At 39.2% G+C, this 22,389-nt stretch overlaps 1 protein-coding gene across 2 annotated transcripts in view; it reads left to right on the top strand.

The window, feature by feature from the left end:
- The window catches only part of LOC146314506 (glutamate receptor ionotropic, kainate 2-like), a 114,309-nt gene that overhangs the window by 64,456 nt on the left and 27,464 nt on the right, over window positions 1-22,389 (top strand). For both annotated transcript variants that reach the window (XM_084736883.1, XM_084736882.1), the window contains exons 7-9: window positions 16,981-17,124; window positions 20,755-20,862; window positions 22,136-22,249. In XM_084736883.1, coding sequence (XP_084593009.1) covers window positions 16,981-17,124; window positions 20,755-20,862; window positions 22,136-22,249 — 366 coding nt within the window. The remainder of the gene's footprint in view (window positions 1-16,980; window positions 17,125-20,754; window positions 20,863-22,135; window positions 22,250-22,389) is intronic.

The raw sequence follows: 22,389 nt of genomic DNA, 5'->3' as shown, positions 1-22,389 counted from the left end.
AACACATTTCACTTTAATGCTTCATTTATTCATTGTCTTTACATGCTAAAAACTAATCAGAAAAAGGGAAAAAAAGAGAATTCAGTTCAAAACAAATTGGTTAAAACGGCAAAAACGCTGTAAAACAGATTCCCTAACAGCATCCTCATACAGTAGCACCCCCGCACGCACATGCACACCAGACATTCCTCGACAGTAATGCAAGCAGGCGCCTGCTGATGTTATATGGGACAATAAAAGCCTGTGCAATCAGGGACTACAACCATCATCAGATCACTATCATACAGTCCACCCCTGGAGGCGTGCTGCAGCAAGAGCCGTGTGTGTCACGGTCACACTCGTGCTCAGGGAGATGGGCTGGCCTCGGGATGTCTCTCTGCCAGTTATCATCCTTTGAGAGCCCGGCCCACCCTCCTACACACACACAAACACACACAAACACACAAGCATATACTATGCAGTATGTATATACTAACAACACACAGGGTACTCATTTAAATAGAAACATACAAGCACAAGAATACGGTACATGCTGCACACAAACACTGGCCGAGGTCAACAGTCTATAGGTTCACAGAAGCACATATACAATTATGCATTAATTACATTTACTCAAGTACAGTGCTTAATTATATACAATTATATTTGTACTTAAGTACATTTCAGATGGAAGACTGTACTGTTTACTCTGCTACACTTTTTCAACAGTTATAGTTGATAGTTATTTTGCAGATAAAGGTTTTAAAGTCTAGATGAAACAGCATTTTGAGAGCATCTAGTTTCCGTATTGTAACATACAGTATAAGTGAAACAGGATAGGCAGGCGGGACATAACATTAAGAAGAATTTGATTTGAATATTGAAAAATGGGTGTGTTGATGCCACCAAGAGTTGAAGTTTGATTGATGGGATGTCATGGTATTATTGATTGAAATTGGTTGGTTCCATATATATATATATTTTTTTTTTTTCCAGGAGGAAAACATGATAGGAATTTGATAAACTACTCAACTTTTCTCAACACCTCATCCAGCTGCAACATTAAATTACCACTTTGTTGTTAATGCAGCTCTCATCACTGTTGGGTGGAAACTTTTCATGCACAAAACTGTTACTCTTCAGGAAATCGTTTATGCAAAGTTGAAATACTTTCTTCTCTGACAACAGTGCTACAGCCATGGTGTTCTCCTTTAAAAATCTTTTTGCAGTCCGTAACTTGTATTACTGTTTGTCTGTGTCAAGTTAATTAGAGTTCAAATTAATACCAAATGAGTTGGTGCCTGTTTATGAGTTGTTAGAAATCAGTAATAATCTTTTAGAAGGACTAGATGTTTATGACGGTTAAATTGAGCAATATGTTAATGGAGTCTGGCAGGCAGTCACTGACCTCAAAATAATGGGCTTAACTTTACATCGAGTGACAACTGACAGTAATTAACAGCTGATGATCTTACAGTGTAGGACTCGTCGACGCTTGTTATTGTCAAATCACAATGTTGCACACGTCTTGTGCTCCTGCAGTGTTCCTGCAGCCTGCCTGAGCTTCCTCAAACCTGAGGAGGAGGAAGCCGGGTGGAACAACTTGCTTCAACCATAGATTAAAGTATATTAAAGAGGATTTCGACCTGTTTAATTTACAGCCTGTGGCTCCAACTCGATATTTGGACAGCGGTACTCATTTTTAGATGCTCAGCTGCAACATACTGCTCCTTTTAAATATTTGTAAAACCCACATACCACCCAATTAATAAAAATGAAGGCAAGGCAAGGTTGCCTCCTGACAGTGATGTTATATATGTAGACTGTACACTTGCTTACATTTACATACATGGGTATGGACATGCATACAAAAACAACAAATGTAGAGAAATATGTACTGAATAAGAAAACATGACTGTGTATATTATGCACATATGGAAAACAAGAAGTAACATGCTTTCAGTTAATGCAGTAAACAACATATTAATGCATATTTATGTAATATCAGCAAACAAAAAACAACAATGTTGGTATTGTGGTGGAATTGATAGCATCATCCTACTGAGTTATTCTGGGGAGACCCCTGCAAAATACCCACTGTTAGCAGCAGCCCAGATGTAATTAACACTGCCTGTGTTGTTTACACCATGAATCAAGTCTAGACTCCCTCCATACTGCCTGCATCCTCTCCCTCCCTCCCTCACTCTGTCTGGCCACAGAGTCCACCAGATGGTGGTGAAATGCTCAGGACTGTTTAGCCCTCCAACAAGCCTTCCTCTCCTCCTCCACTCGGTAAAGTCCAGCTTGCGGTTGTGACCGATGAAGTCTAGTTTTTAAGTGAGCAACCGTTTAATCACAACCCATGTCTTGGATTGTTTACAGTTTGTTTGGATCATAAAAAAAGCCTTGTTACTCTGGAAATTTGGAAAAACCGCTGATGAACGAAGGTGAAGAAAAACCTGTGGAGTGGGCACCTACTAGCCTCTTTAGCTAAACATAGCTGGAGGCTGATTAAATATGAGGAAAGGCCATCATGTTAAACAGCCACTTAATCAGATGTAGGTTAGGCAGCATGGTGCTAATTAGGGTGGACTCTGAAGTGGACAGTGCTGCCAACAGCATGCTGTTGCCTGAAGGGTCTGGTGGGACACCGCTGCTCCGAGCATGCTCAACCTCTTTTGTCAGATTTAATAAAATAGTTAGGCACTTTATCATATCTGATGTTTCTAGTGTTCAGTTATTTACACACAACAGTTTGTGACATTTTTAGCGAGGCTAGTGCCGGCAGCGTGACTCTAGGGGGGGAAATTCTGTCAGTCCATTGCTCCAGCACTTTGGTCTGCACTAAAATGTCTCAACAACTGTTAGATCCTTTGCCATTACATTTTTTTCACGTATTGATGTTCCCCAGAGGAAGAATCGCACTGACTTAAGGATCCTGTGACTTTTTCTCTAGCGCCATCATGAGGTATACGTTTGTGGTACTGAGTATAAATCATAGTTAGTCTGGTACAGTCCCCCTCAGGATGAATTCTGAATCTGTCTTAGATTTTGAAAATGTTTTTATAGTTTGACCAAGTACAAGGGATGCACCCAAATCTGAATATATTATTTGGGAAAGCACAAGTGATGCAATGGAAACAGGTGTTTTTTCTTCATTTCTTCTTAATACTTAATTTTAATATTATGTTATTACAAAATATTATAATATTCATTTATTTATAATATTCTGTTACTGTGAACCACTGTAAGATGAACACATGAAGGCAGCATCATTGCAATTTAATATTTTCCCTTCAACTGAAGGCTATTTTTAATATCTTTGTTGTAAAGGGGTCACATTTTTTCAGTTTCATATTGTTTAATGTCCCCAGGGTGGTGGTGGCGGGAATCAGTTCATAAAACTTAGTTTAGTTAAAAATAAAAATAAAAATAAAAAAAGAGAGAGAGATGAAAAGTGCAGCATGAGGATGTGGAAATATATTTCATAATTAATGCCAATATTAAATATTAATGCCAACATTAAATCAACTTGATGCTTTGAATGTACAACAATTGCTTTGCCAATGAATATTAGGTTAGAACAGTGGTTCCCTCCTGGGAGGGCGCAGAAGACCAGGGGAGAAATAAAGAGTGAAACAAAGTTGAATATATATGATATATGTTCGAGAAATAAACAAACAAGAGTTTGCTGACTCTGTTCTGCTAACATTATATACTATAGTTCCATCCCCAGTTATTGTTAATGACTGATAAAAATCCTGCAGAGATTCTGTGGGTGCAAAGTTTTTTCAGCTCCTGACAGGGGAACATGCCAGAGAAAGTTTTGGAACCACTGGGTTAGAAGATAAAACATATACCTGATGTAAAGTTATATCTGTTGTAAATCACATCCACTTCTGGTCTTCTCTCTGAATACAGACACAGATCATTTTGCTGGCCCAATTTTCATGAAACCTGGTGGAAGGTTGTAACATGGGCAAAAGAAAGAACCCATTAAATGTCGGAGTGGATCAGAATCATGGGGTGGATACACAAATTATTTTTCATCTGCATTAACATTAGGTCGATTGTAACACTTAACCATCACTGTAGAAACAAATACAACAGGTATGTAAGATGTGAGTAATTTCTGAATTATCCCTAACCCTGACTAAAGATTTCCCTAGGTGATTAGTTTCTGCACATTTCTGATATTAATTTATTTATTTGGTGCACAACGCGAGCTGCATGTTAACTGCTAACAGCAAAAGTGGTAATTACCCTGAATATATTGAAACAACCTATCATCTAACTGGCCTCTGTTGGTCTCAGAGGTCCCAGTCTAAAAGGACTGCCAAGTAAGCTAACTAGCAATAGACAACTACCGCACAGTTAAGTTAGCATCAGCGAAGCGATGACTTCAATGGCTGCTGAGCCTGGTTAATGTACCCGCTCTCATAGATCCGGTTCTGGTGCTCATTCCAGCAACATTCCCCACTGTGTCCCACGCTGCCTCGGGCCTTAAAACTCCCCCCAGCAGCCCAAAGCTCCTGTGCTAGTGGTCTACATGAACACTAATGCTCCCTTGGGTCCAGCTAAGTTTAAATGTCCCATATTAACAGTGAATTCTCCTATCAGCAAGCTGCCCTAATATATAGTAGTTGCACTCGCAGACTTGCTTATTGACTATTGGCCTCTGTGAGCGCCCTTCTAGCTGCTTTTACTTTCACCTAAAATTAGACAGATTTTATAGTGAATATCTGGTGTGCAAGAATGTTTCTGGCAGCAGCAGCAGCAGTGGTTTGTTTGGAACAAATAGAAGAGAGACTAGGTAGTTAGCATGAGCAGTCTGTGCATGTTTGAACTGATTCTCCCATTTAGCTATATAAACAAAGAGTTTGTTTCTAACGTTCAGTGAGGTCACTGTCTCTCTTTGGCATTACTGGATAAAAACCAGGTTAGAGGGATGAGACATTTCATTCTTGTAACAAAAACTTATGATAAAAGTACAAAGTGAGGTCAGAGTGGATGTGTCAGTATTTGATAAGATAAGGGTGCTTTAATAACATTACATCAATATTGAGTAAATGTATATAGACATACATCAAACAGTCCTGCTCACTTTCTCATGACTCCCACAGGACCCTTCCTTTTTAAACCAAAAACCTCTGCAGTGTAGTTCTTTATCCCCCTTTAAAGTGTGCTTAAATCTACAATAAAACCATGAATGCGCTTTCACATAAATCCAGTACCATCAATGGATCAGTTACCCAGGGGTCCTCGTCTGAAGAAGCCGGTCTTACTTCCCTGTGACAAAAACCTCGTTTTTAAAAAAAAAAAATGCAGCAACTCTGCTCTGTTGCCTCAGCATGTGGAAATGCAATGTGAGAAAGGGATTAAACCTCCAACGCACAAAAGAAAAATAGGAAAAATGACAGTGACAGCACTGGCAAAGCCCCCCATATACCCACAATCTGGGCAACGCTGACGCACAGCTCAGTGAAATACTGTAGAGAGCGAGCGGGGAAGGGAAAGGGAAGACACTGGAAGAAAGACAAAAGGATGAAAGGGGGCGGAAGAGATAGAAGTGAAGGGAGGAGGGACTGTGGAGGGACTGGGGCAGAACACAGGCGGTCAGAAAGAAAGACAGAGTGGAAAAGTTAGGGACAGGGAGAGAGATGGCACTACACTGAGCTGCAGTCACCCGGGGGTTTTTTCTCCCACCAAAATGATCAGACGCTGCCTGCACTCCCTTCCACTGCTGGGAGGCCTGAACCAGCCGTAATATGCCCCATAAATCACATTTCAGTATTTTTCAACTGTTGTCCTTTCATTTTTGTGTTAGAAGTGAAAGTCTGCACAATTCTCAGTGTACTGACTCAGTTTGTCTCACGTAATACACTGTGCCAGAAATACATTATTACATTTTACATTAGGCTACAGTTTAATTTAATTACAGTAGCGCTAAAAGGAGACAAAACATAACTTTAACAGTTTTTAGGCATCAGAAACATCTGCACGCTGCACTGAAAAAAGAGAATTGTTGGACCAAATTAAAAAATGACTTCAAATTGTTCAATTCCTTTAAGTCAGATATACTTAATCTGACTGCTTTCAAATCAACAGTGTGCATTACTGCAGCCTAAATTTAAGGCTATAAGTTTCTAATTTTCCAACTTGATAATTTGCTTTACCCAAAAGTAAAATACGGCTCCTTAACAATCTAATACTATGGTTTCTGGAGGAGAATTATTTTTATATAGTGCATTATTTCAGTTTGTTATTAATAATAATGAAAATAACTGCTAAAGTGAGTTTAAAAAAACAACACAATTTAGCCAATTGGACCATTTTATATCTAACATGATATGTTATTTTATCATAAAATAATATTTTGTCTTGCAGTGGACTTAACCTTCTTTATGAGTCAAAATGGCAGCTCAACTGCAGGGGCTAAAATCTGGAAAAACGCACAATGCTAAGAGAAACCTAAATCATGTGCTTTTACTGAAATAAGGTTACAGGAACAGGGTGTAATTTCAAGTTGTTATAATCTACAAAAGCATCACTAAAGCAGAAATCTGAATGGGACTCATTCAGAACATGACATGACTTCAGCTACTACTGAAATACACATTTTATGGTGTACTTGGACTTAAAAGGAATAGGCCAACTAAAGAACTAAATGATAAGATTGATACCACACTTACATCTGTCTGTTGAATATGAAGTTGAGATGTTAACTTGATAAAGTGCTGCAGGAATGAGTCCTAAAACCCATAAATGATTTAGCTTATTAGCACCTCAATGTCCCTCATCTCAAAGTCAACGGGTATTTTGAACAGGTTTTTAGTTGGATGACTTAAATAATATCTGTGGTTAACATAACCTTAGCCCAAATTTGAAGCTTTTATGTCTCTTAAAAAGAGGTGGCAAACATGAACCTTCTGAATAACCACGACTTCCACTCGAACATGGACTCCGACCAACATCAAGTGTAAATTATTTAGAATTTCAGTTTTTGTGAATTGTTGTAAATCTGCCTAGTTGCTTGTTATTATAGTTTCATCCCCATTTACAAGTGGATATTGTCCACTCCAGTGTGGCTGACAGGGAGACGCATGTCAAACTGTGAATGCAGTATCTACGTTTCTACATCTATGAACTGGCTGCTCTTTAGGAAGAAATATTTCTTGCTCAAATTGAAATTCATCACTAATTATGTACAGACATTTCCCACCAGTGTCCATACTCCTCATGGGAATTTGATCCTGGCAGATAAAACGAACAGATAAAACGGTACCTCACTCAGTGGGGGGGTTAGATTGAGTGAAATTGGGTGTGTTTGATTGAAGTAGAAATTCTAAATCATGGCATATTGTTTACAGAAAAAAACTGCTCAACTAGTGAAGATTTAATTGCTAAAAATCAAAAAGTTTTGGAACGCAGTAATTTCCCTGACAGCAGAAATCGTGACTCAAATACTTGCGCCGACTGTGCAGCGAGGCAGCACAAATACATATAAACTATGGAATGAAATGAATAATTACCTCCTTCTTCTATCAAATCATCAAACCCCATGGGTCTGTCTGTGATCTGAGGGCAGAGTGACTTCAGCTTCAAGAAAACAATGAGCTTCTCTCTCTCCCGCTGACATTGTGACTCCGATGCTGATGGCAATGCTGCCGGTATGTGTGTGTGTGTGTGTGTGTGTGTGTGTGTGTTACTTAGTGCAAGAGTGTGTGTTGTTGCTCTGTGGCTGGCAGCTGCAGCCCAGTGATGCATGGTGAGTAACAGGTCAGTGCTAATCTCATTAGGGCTAATCAGATGTATATGATATGTATAAACAGTGGAGTTCCACTGTACACAAGCAGCCACAGCACACGTCCGTCACCACACGGGTAGTAGTGTGGGTGTATGTGTGTTTTTTTTAGAGGAATTCTGGGAGGAGGATGACTGATTGAGAAGAGGTGAGAAGAGAAAGGGAGATGTCGTTTTTCAGGGTGCAACATTATCAGAGGAATTATGGAATTATGCACAGGTGGAGAGCTGGTGTGAATACTGATGCCGAGGAAAGGAATATATTTGTGTAAACACACGCACACACACACACTGACACACATAGACATACACTCAGCAGGCAACTCAGTAGAGTTTGCAGTTCACCTGTTCTAAATGAGGAAACTGCATGCAACTCCCGACAAATGAGGCATGCCTCTGGGAAGCTTGCAAGTCGAGGTTTGTCACTGCGTCTGATTGTGTTCCTGGTCGTGTGTGTGCTGTACAGACAGCTTGCTAATTGGTTTCTGCATGTGTGTTAATGTTTGTATGGTCCTCACGTATCGTGTTTATGACAGAGGGAAAATGCACAGGTGAAGCAAGACATGAGAGGCTGGAGAGGAAGATACAAGACGTGGAAAAAATCTGAGTCATTACAGGCTGTATTACAGAAACTTCCAATCAAAAGTCTCAGCCTAAATACTCAACCCAACATTCCTTATCAACTTTATGTCTGTTACTAAGCAACCGATACTGCTTCTCATCTCACCAAGCTAAACAACTTAATAACCATTGTTTTTTTTTTAAACTGAAACATGGATGGAGATAAATGAAAGAGTCAGCTGATATAGCAGACACAGTCTCTAATGTATCCCAGCATCCATTGTGTAAAAGCAATGAAAGAGTAAACATATGGATTAAACATGTTAGAGAACCCTGCTGTTAGCTACTGTTAGCAAACACTGCCATTATTTACAGTTAGCGAACACTACTGCGAGCTACTCTTAATGAACACTACTGTTAGGCTGAAGATATACTTGCTTTTAACTGCATGTTCGCATATGCAACCCTACGCGTCATGGCTGCCTCTGAGCACATCCTCAGAAATTAACGCTACACGTATGAAAACACAAATGTGTGGTTAAACAGCAAATATATCTCCGGCCTTACCGAACACTACTGTTAGTTACTGTTAGCCAACACTGCAGTAAGCTATTGTTAGCAAGCACTACTGTTAACGATTGTTAGTGAAGACTACTATTAACTAGTGTTAATAAATACTACTGAAAGCTAAACTGTGAGCTGAAACAAAAAATGCAAAAATGGAGCAAAAAACTTAAACACTACCAAAAACCTTAACACTACGATTATCCACCGTTAGTTACTGTTAGCCAACACTATTATCAGCTACTGCTAACAAATACTACTGTTAGTTACTGTTAGCAGACACCACTATTGGCTACTTCTAACAAATACTACTGTTAGTTACTTCTAACAAACACTACTGTTAGCAAACACGACTATTAGCTACTTCTAACAAACACTACTATTAGCTACTTCTAACAAGTGTTAGTTACTGTTAACAAATATGCTACTGTTGGTTACTGTTAGTGAACACAACTGCTAGTTACTGTTAGCAAACACTCCCATTACTTATTGTTAACAGTGCTGTTAGCTACGTTTAGTGAACACTATCATTAGTTGCTGTTAGCAAACACTACTGATTGCACTAATGTTAGCTGGCTAGTTAGTAAGTTAGCTACTTATAGGAGGAAAACTAAAATTTAGGGCAGCAAAAGTTAGGAGAGTTTATTTAAGATTTTGGGGAGTTGCTTGCTTGTGGAACAGGCCTAAACTTTTCTTATCTTCAGTTAGGACAGGAACATTGACGCAGGAGCTGTTGATTTGTATTTTTTTCCTAAATCAGGTCCTAACCCTAATTACCATGGTTACCAGGCACTTAAGATAGAATCTGCAAGCCCCTGGACCATAATTGAAGCAGAAGGAGGCTGTGTGATTTCAGATGGTTATGTGGGAGTTTGACTGAGAGAGACAGGCAGAGTGAGGTGAAAAAGCCAAGCCAACAAGAGTTTTGGGCATTTTGTTCGAAACCCTTTCGCCTCTCTGTCTGAGTGCCCCCGGGGGTTTGAGATTGGTTTCACTTAAAGCACTTAAAACAACCCAAAGGATCCGCACTTGGCTCTGAAATAAATATCAAGATCGCTCTTGGATTGTTTTTAAATTGAATGCAATCTGCCAGAGCTGTGAGCCATCATTTCACGTTTTTCTCCCCCCTTGATCTCTCCTTCTTCCACTTGATGCCAGCCTCTTTCTGTTTCCATCACAAAGGGATTTTCAGGAATTGTTCTGCTCTAGAGGCAGGTAGGGAAAAGATCTTTGCCATATAAATCATTTGAGCCAGACAATATTTGATATATCACGGCAATCAAAAGTTTAAAGATGGAGGAAATATTTCCAGGAAAGGTTGTTAAGTCTGAGGAGAAGCTAATAGAATGGCATAAATCATTCAAACAAAGAGGCTGATGGGGGATTCGGTGGAGTAGTTTGTCCTCAGAGTGCAAACACAGCAGCACTCACAGCTGTGTCTGTGCTCTAAAACATCTAATAAACTCCTGTTCTCAAATAAACCGACATATCTTGTAGCCAAATCGATCTTTAGGCTACATAAAACAAATTCCTGTCTCTAATGTTACATAAAAAGCTCTTTACACTGCTGCTGATGAAGCATAGATATATTGTCACTGCATCACTCTATAAAATTGTCATTGTAGCATGTTATAACTATTTTTCAAAGTGAAACAGGATACTGCATACATATATAAATCATCTCATACAATATTTAGTTCCGACCAAGTAATCTGATTCGTCAAGAGGCACTGTATGAGTGCTGATAGAGTACAACAGTACAACAACACTGCAGGCCTTTAACCACAGCCCCAATCACAAAATAAAAACCAGAATGCAATGATTTGCAAATCCTTCAACTTTTTGGCTTCTTCAGTTGAGCGTAATACAAAGACAAGATATTTAACATTCAGATTGACAAACTTTATGGCTGCAATGAGTTACAAAAAAGTTGGGACAACCGTAACAAATAAAGGCTCGGTCATTCACGATCATGGATGGGTTGAGGTTTACCATCCAGACTGTCACCAGTGTCACCCTCAAAAGCCAGCTTTTGTGATGGTGTGGGGGTGTGTTCGTGCCCATGGAATCATGGGTAACTGTGACAACAGTGAAGGCTCCATTAATGCTGAAAGGTTCATACAGGACTTGGAGCAACACATGCTGCCATCCAGATGACGTCTTTTTCTGGGACGTCCCCGCTTATTTCAGGCAGACGGTGTCAAGACACATTCTGCATGTGCTACAACAGCCTGGCTTTGAAGTAAAAGAGTTCAGGTACTAGACTGACCTGCCTGCAGTCCAGACCTGTTTCCCACTGAAAATGTGTGGTACATTATGAATTGCAAAATCAGAAAACAGAGAACCTGGACCGTTATGCAAGAATGAGAAAGAATTTCACTTTCAAAACTTCCACAATTAGTGACCTCGTTTCCTAAACGCTTACTTGGAGTTGAAAAAAAAGAAAAAGGTGATGTAACACAGTGGTAAACATGACCCTGTCCCAACTGTTTTGGAGCATGATGCAGGCATTAATTCCTGAATGGGTGTATATTTACCAAAAACAATAAAGTTTACCAGATTGAACATTAAATATTTTGTTTTTGTACTGTTTTCAACTGAATATAGTTCAAAAAGTTTTTGCAAATGATTGCAATTAGATGTTTGCTGGAACTAGCTGTTGGCAAATCTAGCTGGTAATTTGGTCTTGAGACTTTCTTTTATTATTTAGCTTGTTATTCCCTGTCAGCTGCGTCCTGTGATAACAGCTTATAACAGAGACTGAAATAGCAGACATAATGACGAGGAAATTATAAAAATACATCAGAGATCAGAGCTTATGAACGTAATGTCAGCTCACTCTGTTGACACCTATTTTGCCAATACGACCTGGTCGTTCCTGAGTCACTTTGTCTTTACATATTTGTGTAGCCAGATGTTAACTAACCTATTTTACACAAATTTCACAGACACAATCCCAAAATTATATTGCTTTTATAAAGTAGTCTCTGTCATTTACAAAAATCTCAAATTATCAACCTTCTGTCACACATCAAGGTTGTGCTAAAATATTCAAAACATCGATCCATCCATTAGCTAAACTGGTTTGTTCTTGTGAGGGTCAAATGTGACCAGAACCAGTCCCAGCTGACATTGAATGGGAGGCAGCGTTCACCCTGGACAGACTGTACTACAGCGTCCCAGCTGGATTTTATACACAGGCATAATTCAGTATGAAAAGTAAAATAAACTTCCAAGCAGGACTTTCAAATTGTATCTGTTTTCATGCCAAGTCAATTTTATTTTCACCACAGTGGATGCATTACAGTTTCTGCTTATTACATGAACTTTTATGTGAACTTTTACTGTGAGCCAAACAAAGTACAAAACATGTCAGCCTTAACTCCACTTCCTACGTTATATAACAGAGATTATCTCAGGGCGCATTTCATATAGAGCAGGTCTAGACCGTAGTCTTTATTATATTATTTATCCAACACTTCCCTCCAAGAGCAAGCACTAAAGCAAAAGTGGCGAGGAAAAACTTTTAACAGGCAGAAACTTTGAGCAGAACCAGACCCTTGGGTGAACGTATTGTTAGAGGTTTTTAGCAGATAAGTTGTCAGGTTTTTTTTTCCCCAGAAGTGTTTTTCACAGAATATTAATATGTATAATGATATATTGAAAAATGCTATGCGTACAGCATGCACGGCATTTGACCTAGATGAATAAAGAGTTTGTAAATAGAAGAATAGGGATGTGATATTGATTGATTTTGGAAGGGAAGAACTCAAGGTTGCTGGAGGAAAGTTAAAAGGTCAAAAGCAATACTAAAATGTAAAAGAAAGATTGGTAGAAGGCAGATTTTATTTGAATTGCATGAATTCCACCATGTCATAGTCAAACTATAATCATCTCCAAAGTGAATGTGTTATGAATAAATAAATTCAAAATGCATCGTGTACTTTTGAAGTGGAATGAAACTGAATGTGATTATTAGAACTTTTCTAAAAATCAGATTGAGCTGTTTTCTGAAAACACGTCTGCAAAACAAATAAAATAAGGCTGAATTCAATCCAGCTGCATGTCTTAGTATATAGTTTGATTAGGACGATTTTATCCCCACGTCTCTTTATGCTGTTTTAAAGTTCGTTATTAGCTTAATTTATGTTCCTGTGTTCTTTAAAGTGGGTAGAATGTTAAACCAAACTCCATTTGGTGGGGACATATTTTTCACAGCAAAAGTTCCACAGGCGCAATCAGCACACATTTCGTTAACTTAGTAACATCGTTAACTAACCTGTGATGAAGTGTTTGCCACTGACGTACAGTACGCATATTGACTGGCCCAGCACTACAGCGCTTGTTTTCACCAGACAAAAGTGTTCTACCCCCGAGCAGGAAGTTCTTACATATGAATTGTTTCAAAAATAGAGCCGGCCTCGATTAATTATGTATTGTCAATTACATAATTTATTTAGAGATAATTTATCGAGGGGGATCTATTTTAGAAGTTGGGTTTGACGTGTCTCCTCCATCCTCCCTGTTATCTGCGCCCAAGATCATAACACAATAATTGGATGATAGGATGTGATGAACTTTCCCTTCAGTGGAGAAAACAATGCTTGGATATTGACTGTGTATAGAGCTCCTCCCCACTGTTCAAGAAATTAGATTAGAAGAATGAGACTCTCTTCATAATCAGCATTTGTCATGAACACCACAATAATAGCACGCACACCCACGTACACACACACACACACACTGCCTGCGCTAGGAGGGCATATATGGCATTAGCAGTTAACTTTCTTTGAGAATTTTTGATATTACAACATTAAAATACCCTCTGCCTCCTCAGTCTTGGGCTCAGATTGTTAAACCAAACTCCATTCAAAAAACAGGTGTTTTATAGAAGGGGCATATTTTTTCACTGTAGAAACTTTTGTTCCACCATCATTGAGACTCATTTCTGATTCCCTTCAATCTACAGGCACAATCAGCATGCCTGTCATTCACACAGTAACATCATTAACTAACCTGTGATGTTGTGTTTTCTACAAACAAAAGGCACTGACAGGTCCAGCACTACAGCGCTTTTTTCACCAGATGAAAGAGATATACCACTGAGCAGGGAGTGTTTATGTGTGAATTATTTTGAAAGTAGGCTTCCATTATCTATATATATTTATTTACGATTACATACTTTCTTCAGAAATTGCTTTTTGAGGGGAACAACTTCACCATTTTTTAGAAGTTGGGTTGACATGTCCCCTCCTTCCTCCGCGGGATCTGCAGCCAAGTTGGTAACACATTAATTGGATGATAGGACATGATGAACTTTCCCTTCAGTGGAGAAAATAGTGTTTGGATATTGACTGTGTATAGAGCTCCTCCCCACTGTTCAAGAAATTAGATTAGCAGAATGGCAGACTCTTTTCCTAATCAGCATTTGCCATGAACACCACAACACTAGCGCACAAGCGCACACACCCACACACACACACATACTTGGCCAGCACTGGGAGAGCAGATATGGCACTAGCTGTTCCCTTTCTCGGAGAAGCAGTGGGGATGAAAGAGTGGAGAGATGGGTTTCCCATCCTCTGATCTGCTGCTGCCTTTGACATCAGCAGTCACCAACTCCAAAAGCACAGGAGAACTCGGGGACAAGCTAAAAACTGACAATCTGCCCATTCCTTCCCCTCCTCTCTATCTTGACTTTTCTCTTTTCTTGCTGTTGGAAGTCAGATTTATTTCTGTAATTGACCTGCCACCATAAATAAGGGTTGTATAAATTGTGCATGTAGCATAATTTCTGCCCCTCCCAGGCCCTTCATGCATTTCTTTTCCTCCCACATGGATGTCGTGGATGCTCCAGTGCACCTATAGAGGCAACATAGGGAGCTGATATGAGCTGAAACAGCAGCTCAGTGGTCTCCAGCTGTGCGCCTAGCTGCACTGGAGACCCCCTCATTCTCTCTGACAGCCCTGCACATTCACTAAGACCCTATATAGCTGCAGATACTTTGTGGTCTCAAAGTCATTTTTCATACTCGCTCACAGGTCGGTCACCCAGGACTTGTCAAATAAGATCACCACAGTGTATTTCAGCCTGTGAGGGACCATGGAAAAGAGGATCTGGGCTGAGCTCTAATGTGTTGACCTGAGTAAATGTGGAGTGTCTCAAACTGTAAGGACAGACGGCGTGAAGGGAGTTCATGTGTGCCAGGCAGAGCGGTGAAGATAAATCTCAGCATGTCAGACTGAGACATTTCAGCTCAAGCGTTTGCTGCCTTTGATGACTTATTACTGGGGTTACATCACTCTATAGCAGTGGTTCCCAAACTAGGGGGGGTGGACCCCCCTGTGTGCATGACCAGGGCAGAAATGAAGCTAAATGAATATGATTTATGTCAGAGAGATAAACAAACAAGTGCTCTAGTGCTATCATGCTAAGCTTTATTTCACTTAAAATCAATTTAAATCTTTTTTTATTATTTGTTGCATCCCCAAATATGGTTAATGTGTGATAGTAATTATTCTGGTTAGGGGGATTATGAACTTTTTTCAGCTTCTAAAGGGGGCATGTCAGAAAAAAGTTTGGGAACCACTGGGAACCGCTCTATGGTCACCATGACACCTGTTGGTTAAACAATTTTTGTAATGTTTTTTTTGTCACATAATAGACCAAAACAACATAATAAAATAAATATTAAATATTTTTAGGCTTTTGTTACCTTAAAACTCTTGTGTCAAACTGTTGCAAAGAGTATAATGTGTGCAATAAAACTCTATGCTGCATTACAGAAATTCAGTGTCCATAAACTACATGTCCCAGAATGCATCCAGATTTTATTATCCATGCACTGAAGACTCCAAGATTAAGTCATTTTGGTGGTTGAAGGTCAAGGTCACGGTGACCTCACTAAACACATTGTCGACCATTGCTAAAGATTTCATACGCTAATTACATTACACACAAATCTCAGATAGGATAAAATGACGAGGTGATGACATTTTATATCCAAAAGGTCAAAGTTCAGCTTCACTGTGACATCATAATATTCAGCTCCTGTGTAAAAATAGTCTCCAGGTGAAGACGGCATGTTTCTCACTGGAATTTATTCACTGGACTCAAACATGTATAGTAAGAACTTCCATTTTACCAAAGAATACACTTAATACATGGTTAAATTCCTTAAAAGTTACAGGTCAGTATAGTGGTAAGTTCCATATTAAATTCCTTCACTACATATATCATATGATTCTGGACAGACATGGATGTTAACTAACTAACTGGTTCGTAGAGACATACAGCTGTGAGGCAGTTATTCTAGTTTTGACTGTTCTGTTTCTGTCTCTAGTCGTCGCAGGTCATCAACTGCCTCAGCTTGAAATTTTGTTTTAGATCAGGACAGTGTATGTAAGAGTCATGTTAATGTTGGCAGATCTCTGCAAATCTCTGCTGGTTGCATCTGGCAGTTATGGTGGCATTGCAGTAGGTGCTTCACCATCTGTTTCCTGGCTACGATCTGCACTCTTTTAGTCGTGGATGTATTGTGTGACTGTAAAAAGCCAAAAATGTGTATGTTATTGGCAGCACCATACCATATGGATGGCTTTCGTCCACGCTTTTCAATGCAATATCAGCTCTGCTTTGTGCGGTGTGGTTAGCGTGTTACACCATGTCTGCCAGTCAGAGATGTCCCGTCTGCACTGGCGCCTGTTTTGCGTTCCCTTTTTCTGGAGAACAGGCACACCCATCAGGAGCCATTAGTCTTCACAGTGACAGGCCGGCCGTCCACTGAGAGACTCTCCCTGGCGGAGCTTTCTCATTGCCTCAGACAGTGGTCGGGTATTTTTACTAACACGCTGAGACACTGTGCCATTTGTGCGGGGCATTTACTGCTGGCATTACTCCTAATTTATGTTCTCTTGTCCTGACTAAAGAGTAAAAGCAAGTCACCCGAGACTTCACACAGTTTCTTACGTTCCTGCGCAGGTGAACAAATGGGCCGATTAAAAGGTCATGTGGACAGATGTATTGGCAGGTGTTATAAAAATGTCTAATGATATTACCCTCCTGTTTTGCAGACGGATGCGGCGCTGATGTACGACGCCGTGCATGTGGTCGCGGTGGCGGTGCAGCAGTCTCAGCAGATCACCGTCAGCTCTCTGCAGTGTAATCGCCACAAGCCGTGGCGCTTCGGGGGGCGTTTCATCAGCCTCATCAAAGAGGTACAAGGTCATCAGTGCTATCAGTGTGAACCCTGCCTTGACCTCTGACACATGGAAGCTGCTGAACACTGTAGTTTGCTCATGTTGTATTGATTAGTCTTTATTTTCATTATCGATTATTATCAAGATTAGTTGATTCATCATTTAGTCTATAAATGGTTAAAAAAAAAAGTGACGTCTTATTTTGTCCAACCAACAGTCCAAAACCAAAAGAAAATCAGAAAATCCTGACATTTAAGAATCTAGAACCAGCAAATGTTTGACATTTTTGCTCGAAATATGACTGAAATAATTATTCGATTATCAAAGTAGTTGGCAGCTAATTTTCTTTTGATCAACTTATTAATTAATCGACTAATTGTTGCAGCTTTTGCAATCATTTCTTTGCAAGCATTTCCTTTGTAAATCACTGCAGCACTTTGTGTGAACTTATATTTTCCGTCATTGATTACGTTTACATGCACATAGTATTCTGGCTTCAAAATAGGATTTCTTCAAAGTTTTCCATCATTGGTGAACTGCCGTGCAAACACAGCCTCCCTCTTTCATTCATGTATTCATCCTCTTGAAAAGGCGACATTGTGATATTTGCACACATCCAGAAACCTGTTGATATCCACAAGTTTCGGAATATTTAAAAGTAGGCGTGTTTCACCGTCCAACCAGAAATGTGGCCTTTTGTTTTGTGCACGCATCTCGACCCCATCTTTACAAACTGTTGTCTAGTTGGTTTGTTTACTGCATAGAGCAGACTGTAAACAAGCAAGAGGCTGTGTGTCACAAACTCTGACTGAGATGCATGTTCTGAATTTGTTGTTTACATGTCCAAACAATACTCCTAAAGCCAGAATAATACCAGTTTATCCCACATGTCTTAATCAGAATGTGCTACATTCAGGATGAGGACTGATTCATAACATCCAGCTACAATATGCTGTATCAAATTCAGGATGTTGAATAATAGTGAATAATAGTGAAAAATTAGTTTGCATTTAAACTATTTGTCTTGTGATCATTGTGATAAAAGAAGAGGGACCAAGTGTGCGCTCATCCAGACAAAAATAATCAGGTGTGAGACAAAAATATCACTGGAGGGTACAAAGGAGAAATGTCAGCTCCAAATAAATATTTTGATTCTTTTTCAGCACACTGTCTTTAAAGGCAACGTTTCAACCAAAAAAAATCTTCCTCAGGCAAAAGGCAAAGAAAACTCCAAAAAGCTTCTAAAAGGCACGTTTGTTCATGCATGCAGTCAACGTTCGTGATTATGTGTCTCTTAAGAGGATTTGGATTGACAATCTAAAACAGACCAACAGTTGGACTGAACAATCCCACTAGTTATGATATGATAAAAGATTCCCTCCCCTTCTGTAATTTGATGAAACAGGTCAGTCATTGATGTGGTGTAATATATTTTTCTTTCACACATAGACCTCTGTCTTATGATCTACAGAGACCTGACTGAAGATGGGAATATTGTGATTAACCTTAACGCTACAGTGCATAAAACAATCACACCGAAATTTAGTGGAATCAACCAATCTTTTCTCAGTAACTTAACATAAATATTTAAGTTTTATTTAAGTTAATTAAATTTAAACTTTCTAGGATTTGTTTTGAGAAAACTCCAGAACTTATATACATGAGTTCTTCAAGTCTTTTGACTTGAAATAATGAGTTGAATTAATCATTGAATTAAGTGTCTAAAACATATTAGCAGACTTCCCTGTATGCATTCCCTGAAAATTAAACTCTCCTCCTCTCTTTTATAGATTTATGAAAAGTTGTGATGAAAACTTGCTGTGTGTCTAATACATTTAGAGATAAGTCATGGTTGTTTCTTTTCACATTAATGAAAATTACAAACGATAATGAAGGTTGATATTGAATTTAGTCTGATCCTCTTTACCCTTAAAACGTGATAAATTCACTGGGAGCAGTTTCACATATTGTCTTTCTGGAACAAAGTAGCTCCAGGAGCAGCTGCAGCTGTAAGTTCTTCTTGTAAAATGGAGAAATTACTTTTCAAACTGACAAAATGTAAAAGGAAATCAAATTTATTTGTAATGTTTGTCAGTGTGGTTGAAGAGTGGTTGGTTCAACTTAATATCTTCATCTTATTGAATATGTTTTTTTTTAAGTATCAAGTTTTATTTGACTTGAAACATTTATTTGTTTTGAATAATTACAAAATGACCTCAACTTGTCTTTTCAAATTCAATCAACTTAAAGGAGCAGTATGTAAATTTGTGCATCAGAAATAAGTACTGCAGTCTAAATAGCGAGTTGGAGCCATAGACAGTACATTAAATAGATTTAAATCCTATTTATTATACAATCTATGGTTGAGTGTGTTGTTTCCCTCCACCCCCTCCTCCTCAGACTCAAGGAAGCTCATGCAGGCTGCAGGAACACTGCACAAACACAAGACAAGCACAGCATTAAAATTTTACAATAAAAAGCGGCGATGAGTTCTACACTATAAGCTGATCAGCTGTTTATAACTGTCAGTTGTCTGTTAATGTAAAGTTCAGCCTGGAGTTTGAGTTCAGTGACTGCATGACTTCTGCTCGCCAGACGATTAACATGTTGCTCAGTTTAACCGTTATAAACATCTACACCTTCTAAAAGAATTTACGGCCCAGAATAGAAATTTGAATAGAAGGCAGCGCAGTTAAAGCGTTGTTGTCACTTCTTTTTTGAGAAGCAAGTATTTCAACTTAGCATGTTTCCTTCATCTCTGAGGACATATTACAGATTTCTCCTTTAATTGCTAACTATACGTTGGTTATTTTTCTCATTATTTTTCATTAAATGTGTTTTCAGGCGTGGTCACAATAATCTTGTATTTTTTTTAAAGTCTTTGCCATTTTCCTGAGGAGGATCTTAAAGACCAAACATTCCCTTAAAAAAGAAAAAGAACATTTCCTAAAAGAAAATTAAAACATTTATTCTGAGCCACACGGCGTGCAGACTTTTCTCCTTTGCATCACCATGATAAATCCCGTATAAACATCCTTAACAAGTTTATTGCCTAATCTCAACACTCTCTGTAATCAAGATAATGTACTCTAAATAATCACTGCATTGTCCACAGTAACGACGTGTTTTTATGTGATGTTTCATTCTCTTTCTCCCACTTTTTCTCAGTGCACATCTCCACCCGTGTCTATATCAAAGCGTCTGTGTGTCTCCTTAACTCTAGTCAGGGTCAGCCATTTGCTTTGTTCTACAAAGCTCTTTCATTCTGTGGATGGTATCATTGCAGGTAATTTTCGGAATGAGCCATTGTAGTAGCTGGCGCTTCCTCCCCCTCCTGTGTCTGCTATCGCTCTCCATGCCCGTCTGTTCCTCCAATGGCTTTGAAGTGAAACTTCAAGCACAATGAACCACATGCATAATGAACTCTTACCTGTCAAACCTGCTTCTATCCTCGCTGCTTTATTGTTTCTTGTTATGTTGTTGAGATAGACAGTGAGGGGAGAGCCAGACAGAATTCATAATTGGGACGGAAAAAGTTTTACGGTTAACGGGTTGGATTGATATTGTTTAGAAAGACGATACCTTAAGGTTAATGGAATGACTGCGCTGAAGGTTTAAGTTTATTACGCCGCATGCTTCTGTCTGCAGGCTCACTGGGACGGTTTGACAGGACGCGTGCTCTTCAATAAGACCAACGGACTCAGGACAGATTTCGACCTGGACGTCATCAGTCTGAAGGAGGAGGGGCTGGAAAAGGTGTGTCGTCGAGTATAGTTGATGCTGTGTGGCACCTGGGTCTTAAAGGGATAGTTTGGATTATTTGAAGTGGGATTATATGAGATATTATCAATAGTCAGGGTGTTAGCTTCAGTAGATGACGGCCGGCACGCTCCCAGTTTGGAGAAGCAGCGGGAGCACAGGTGTAGGAAGCAGCAAAACGTATTTTAACCACTTAAAAAAGCAGCAGCTTGCCTTATTTCCTAGTTGTTCCTAGCTGAAATTGTTGACTCAGATTTAAAAAAAAAAAAAACTTAAACCTAAAAATTTTATTTGGAAATGCACCATCATACTTTCTTTTTTTCACTATTTGATTCAATGCCATTCAGTTATAAAATGATTGATTTCTTTACAAGGTTTTTTAAACTAACCCTTTAAAACAGCAAAGTCTCACAGTAACAGGAACAAACTAACCGATCGATGCAGCGGTAGACCAGCCCTCCATGTTCTGCAGGGTAAAACTACTGATTTTGCCAGTGGAGTTTGGTTGGTGAGGAGAGTGATATTTGGCTTATTTAACAGAGGTTCCCAAAAAACGCTCTCTAAAAGCAAAGTAAAGCTGTGAAAATATTCTAAATACCGTGTACACTTAAACTGATATTGATATTTTTAAACATGTTAAAATGAGTTTTGCTGCTGACACATACTTGCCAACCCTCCTGATTTTCCCAGTAGACTCCCATTTATCATTGCTCTCTTGTCCTCCTGGGATCACGGTTCACCTGACATTTATGTTTATGACAACTTTTCACACCCTTTTGTCCTTTTCATTATCACAACCTCTGGCAATGTGCAGCATGTATAAAAATGTGCAGCATGTGTAAAATCTGCCCCTTCAATTTTCTTTTAGAGGCCATGCAAAAATAAAGGCATGAAAGAAAACTGGTGTGAACTTGTGTAAATCTCTGGCATAAACTAATATTCATCAGAGGGGCAAATTATTCAGTATAATTTATTATTTATTCCTCAAACCCTCAACCCTGGCCCAACCTTCAGCAGTACATTGCTTAGCTTCCTATACCTGGACTCATTTTGCTTCTCCAAACTGCGGGCGTGTCGACTGCCATCTACTGTCAGTAATACACTGACTGTCTACCTCAGTACCTCATACAAACCCACACCAAAAAATCCAAACAATCCCTCTAAAGAAAAAAAAAAAAGAACGTGTGGGTCTGGATGCTTCAAATCATTATTTTTCCCATCAGTAGTCACGACAAGGTGAAATAAACTTGACACTGAATTGTTTCAACAGATTGGAACGTGGGATCCTCCCAGCGGTCTGAATATGACAGAAACTCACAAAAGCAAGACATCCAACATCACAGACTCTCTGGCTAACAAATCCCTGCGTGTATCCACCATACTGGTAGACACAGAACAAATGAAAACACGCACACAGTCAACAAATACACACAGATTTAAAAAAAAAAAAAAGAAGAAAGAAACAGCTCAATATCTCATACAAAAACTCTCAGACGTGCCTCTACACCAGTTTGTTTTCCCCGT

This window comes from Lutjanus erythropterus, chromosome 15, assembly GCF_056507025.1.
Source record: "Lutjanus erythropterus isolate fLutEry1 chromosome 15, fLutEry1.hap2, whole genome shotgun sequence".
In the NCBI taxonomy this organism is placed as follows: domain Eukaryota; kingdom Metazoa; phylum Chordata; class Actinopteri; order Lutjaniformes; family Lutjanidae; genus Lutjanus; species Lutjanus erythropterus.
The sequence above is the reverse complement of the archived record's forward strand: the minus strand, read 5'-3'. Positions and strand labels throughout refer to the sequence as shown.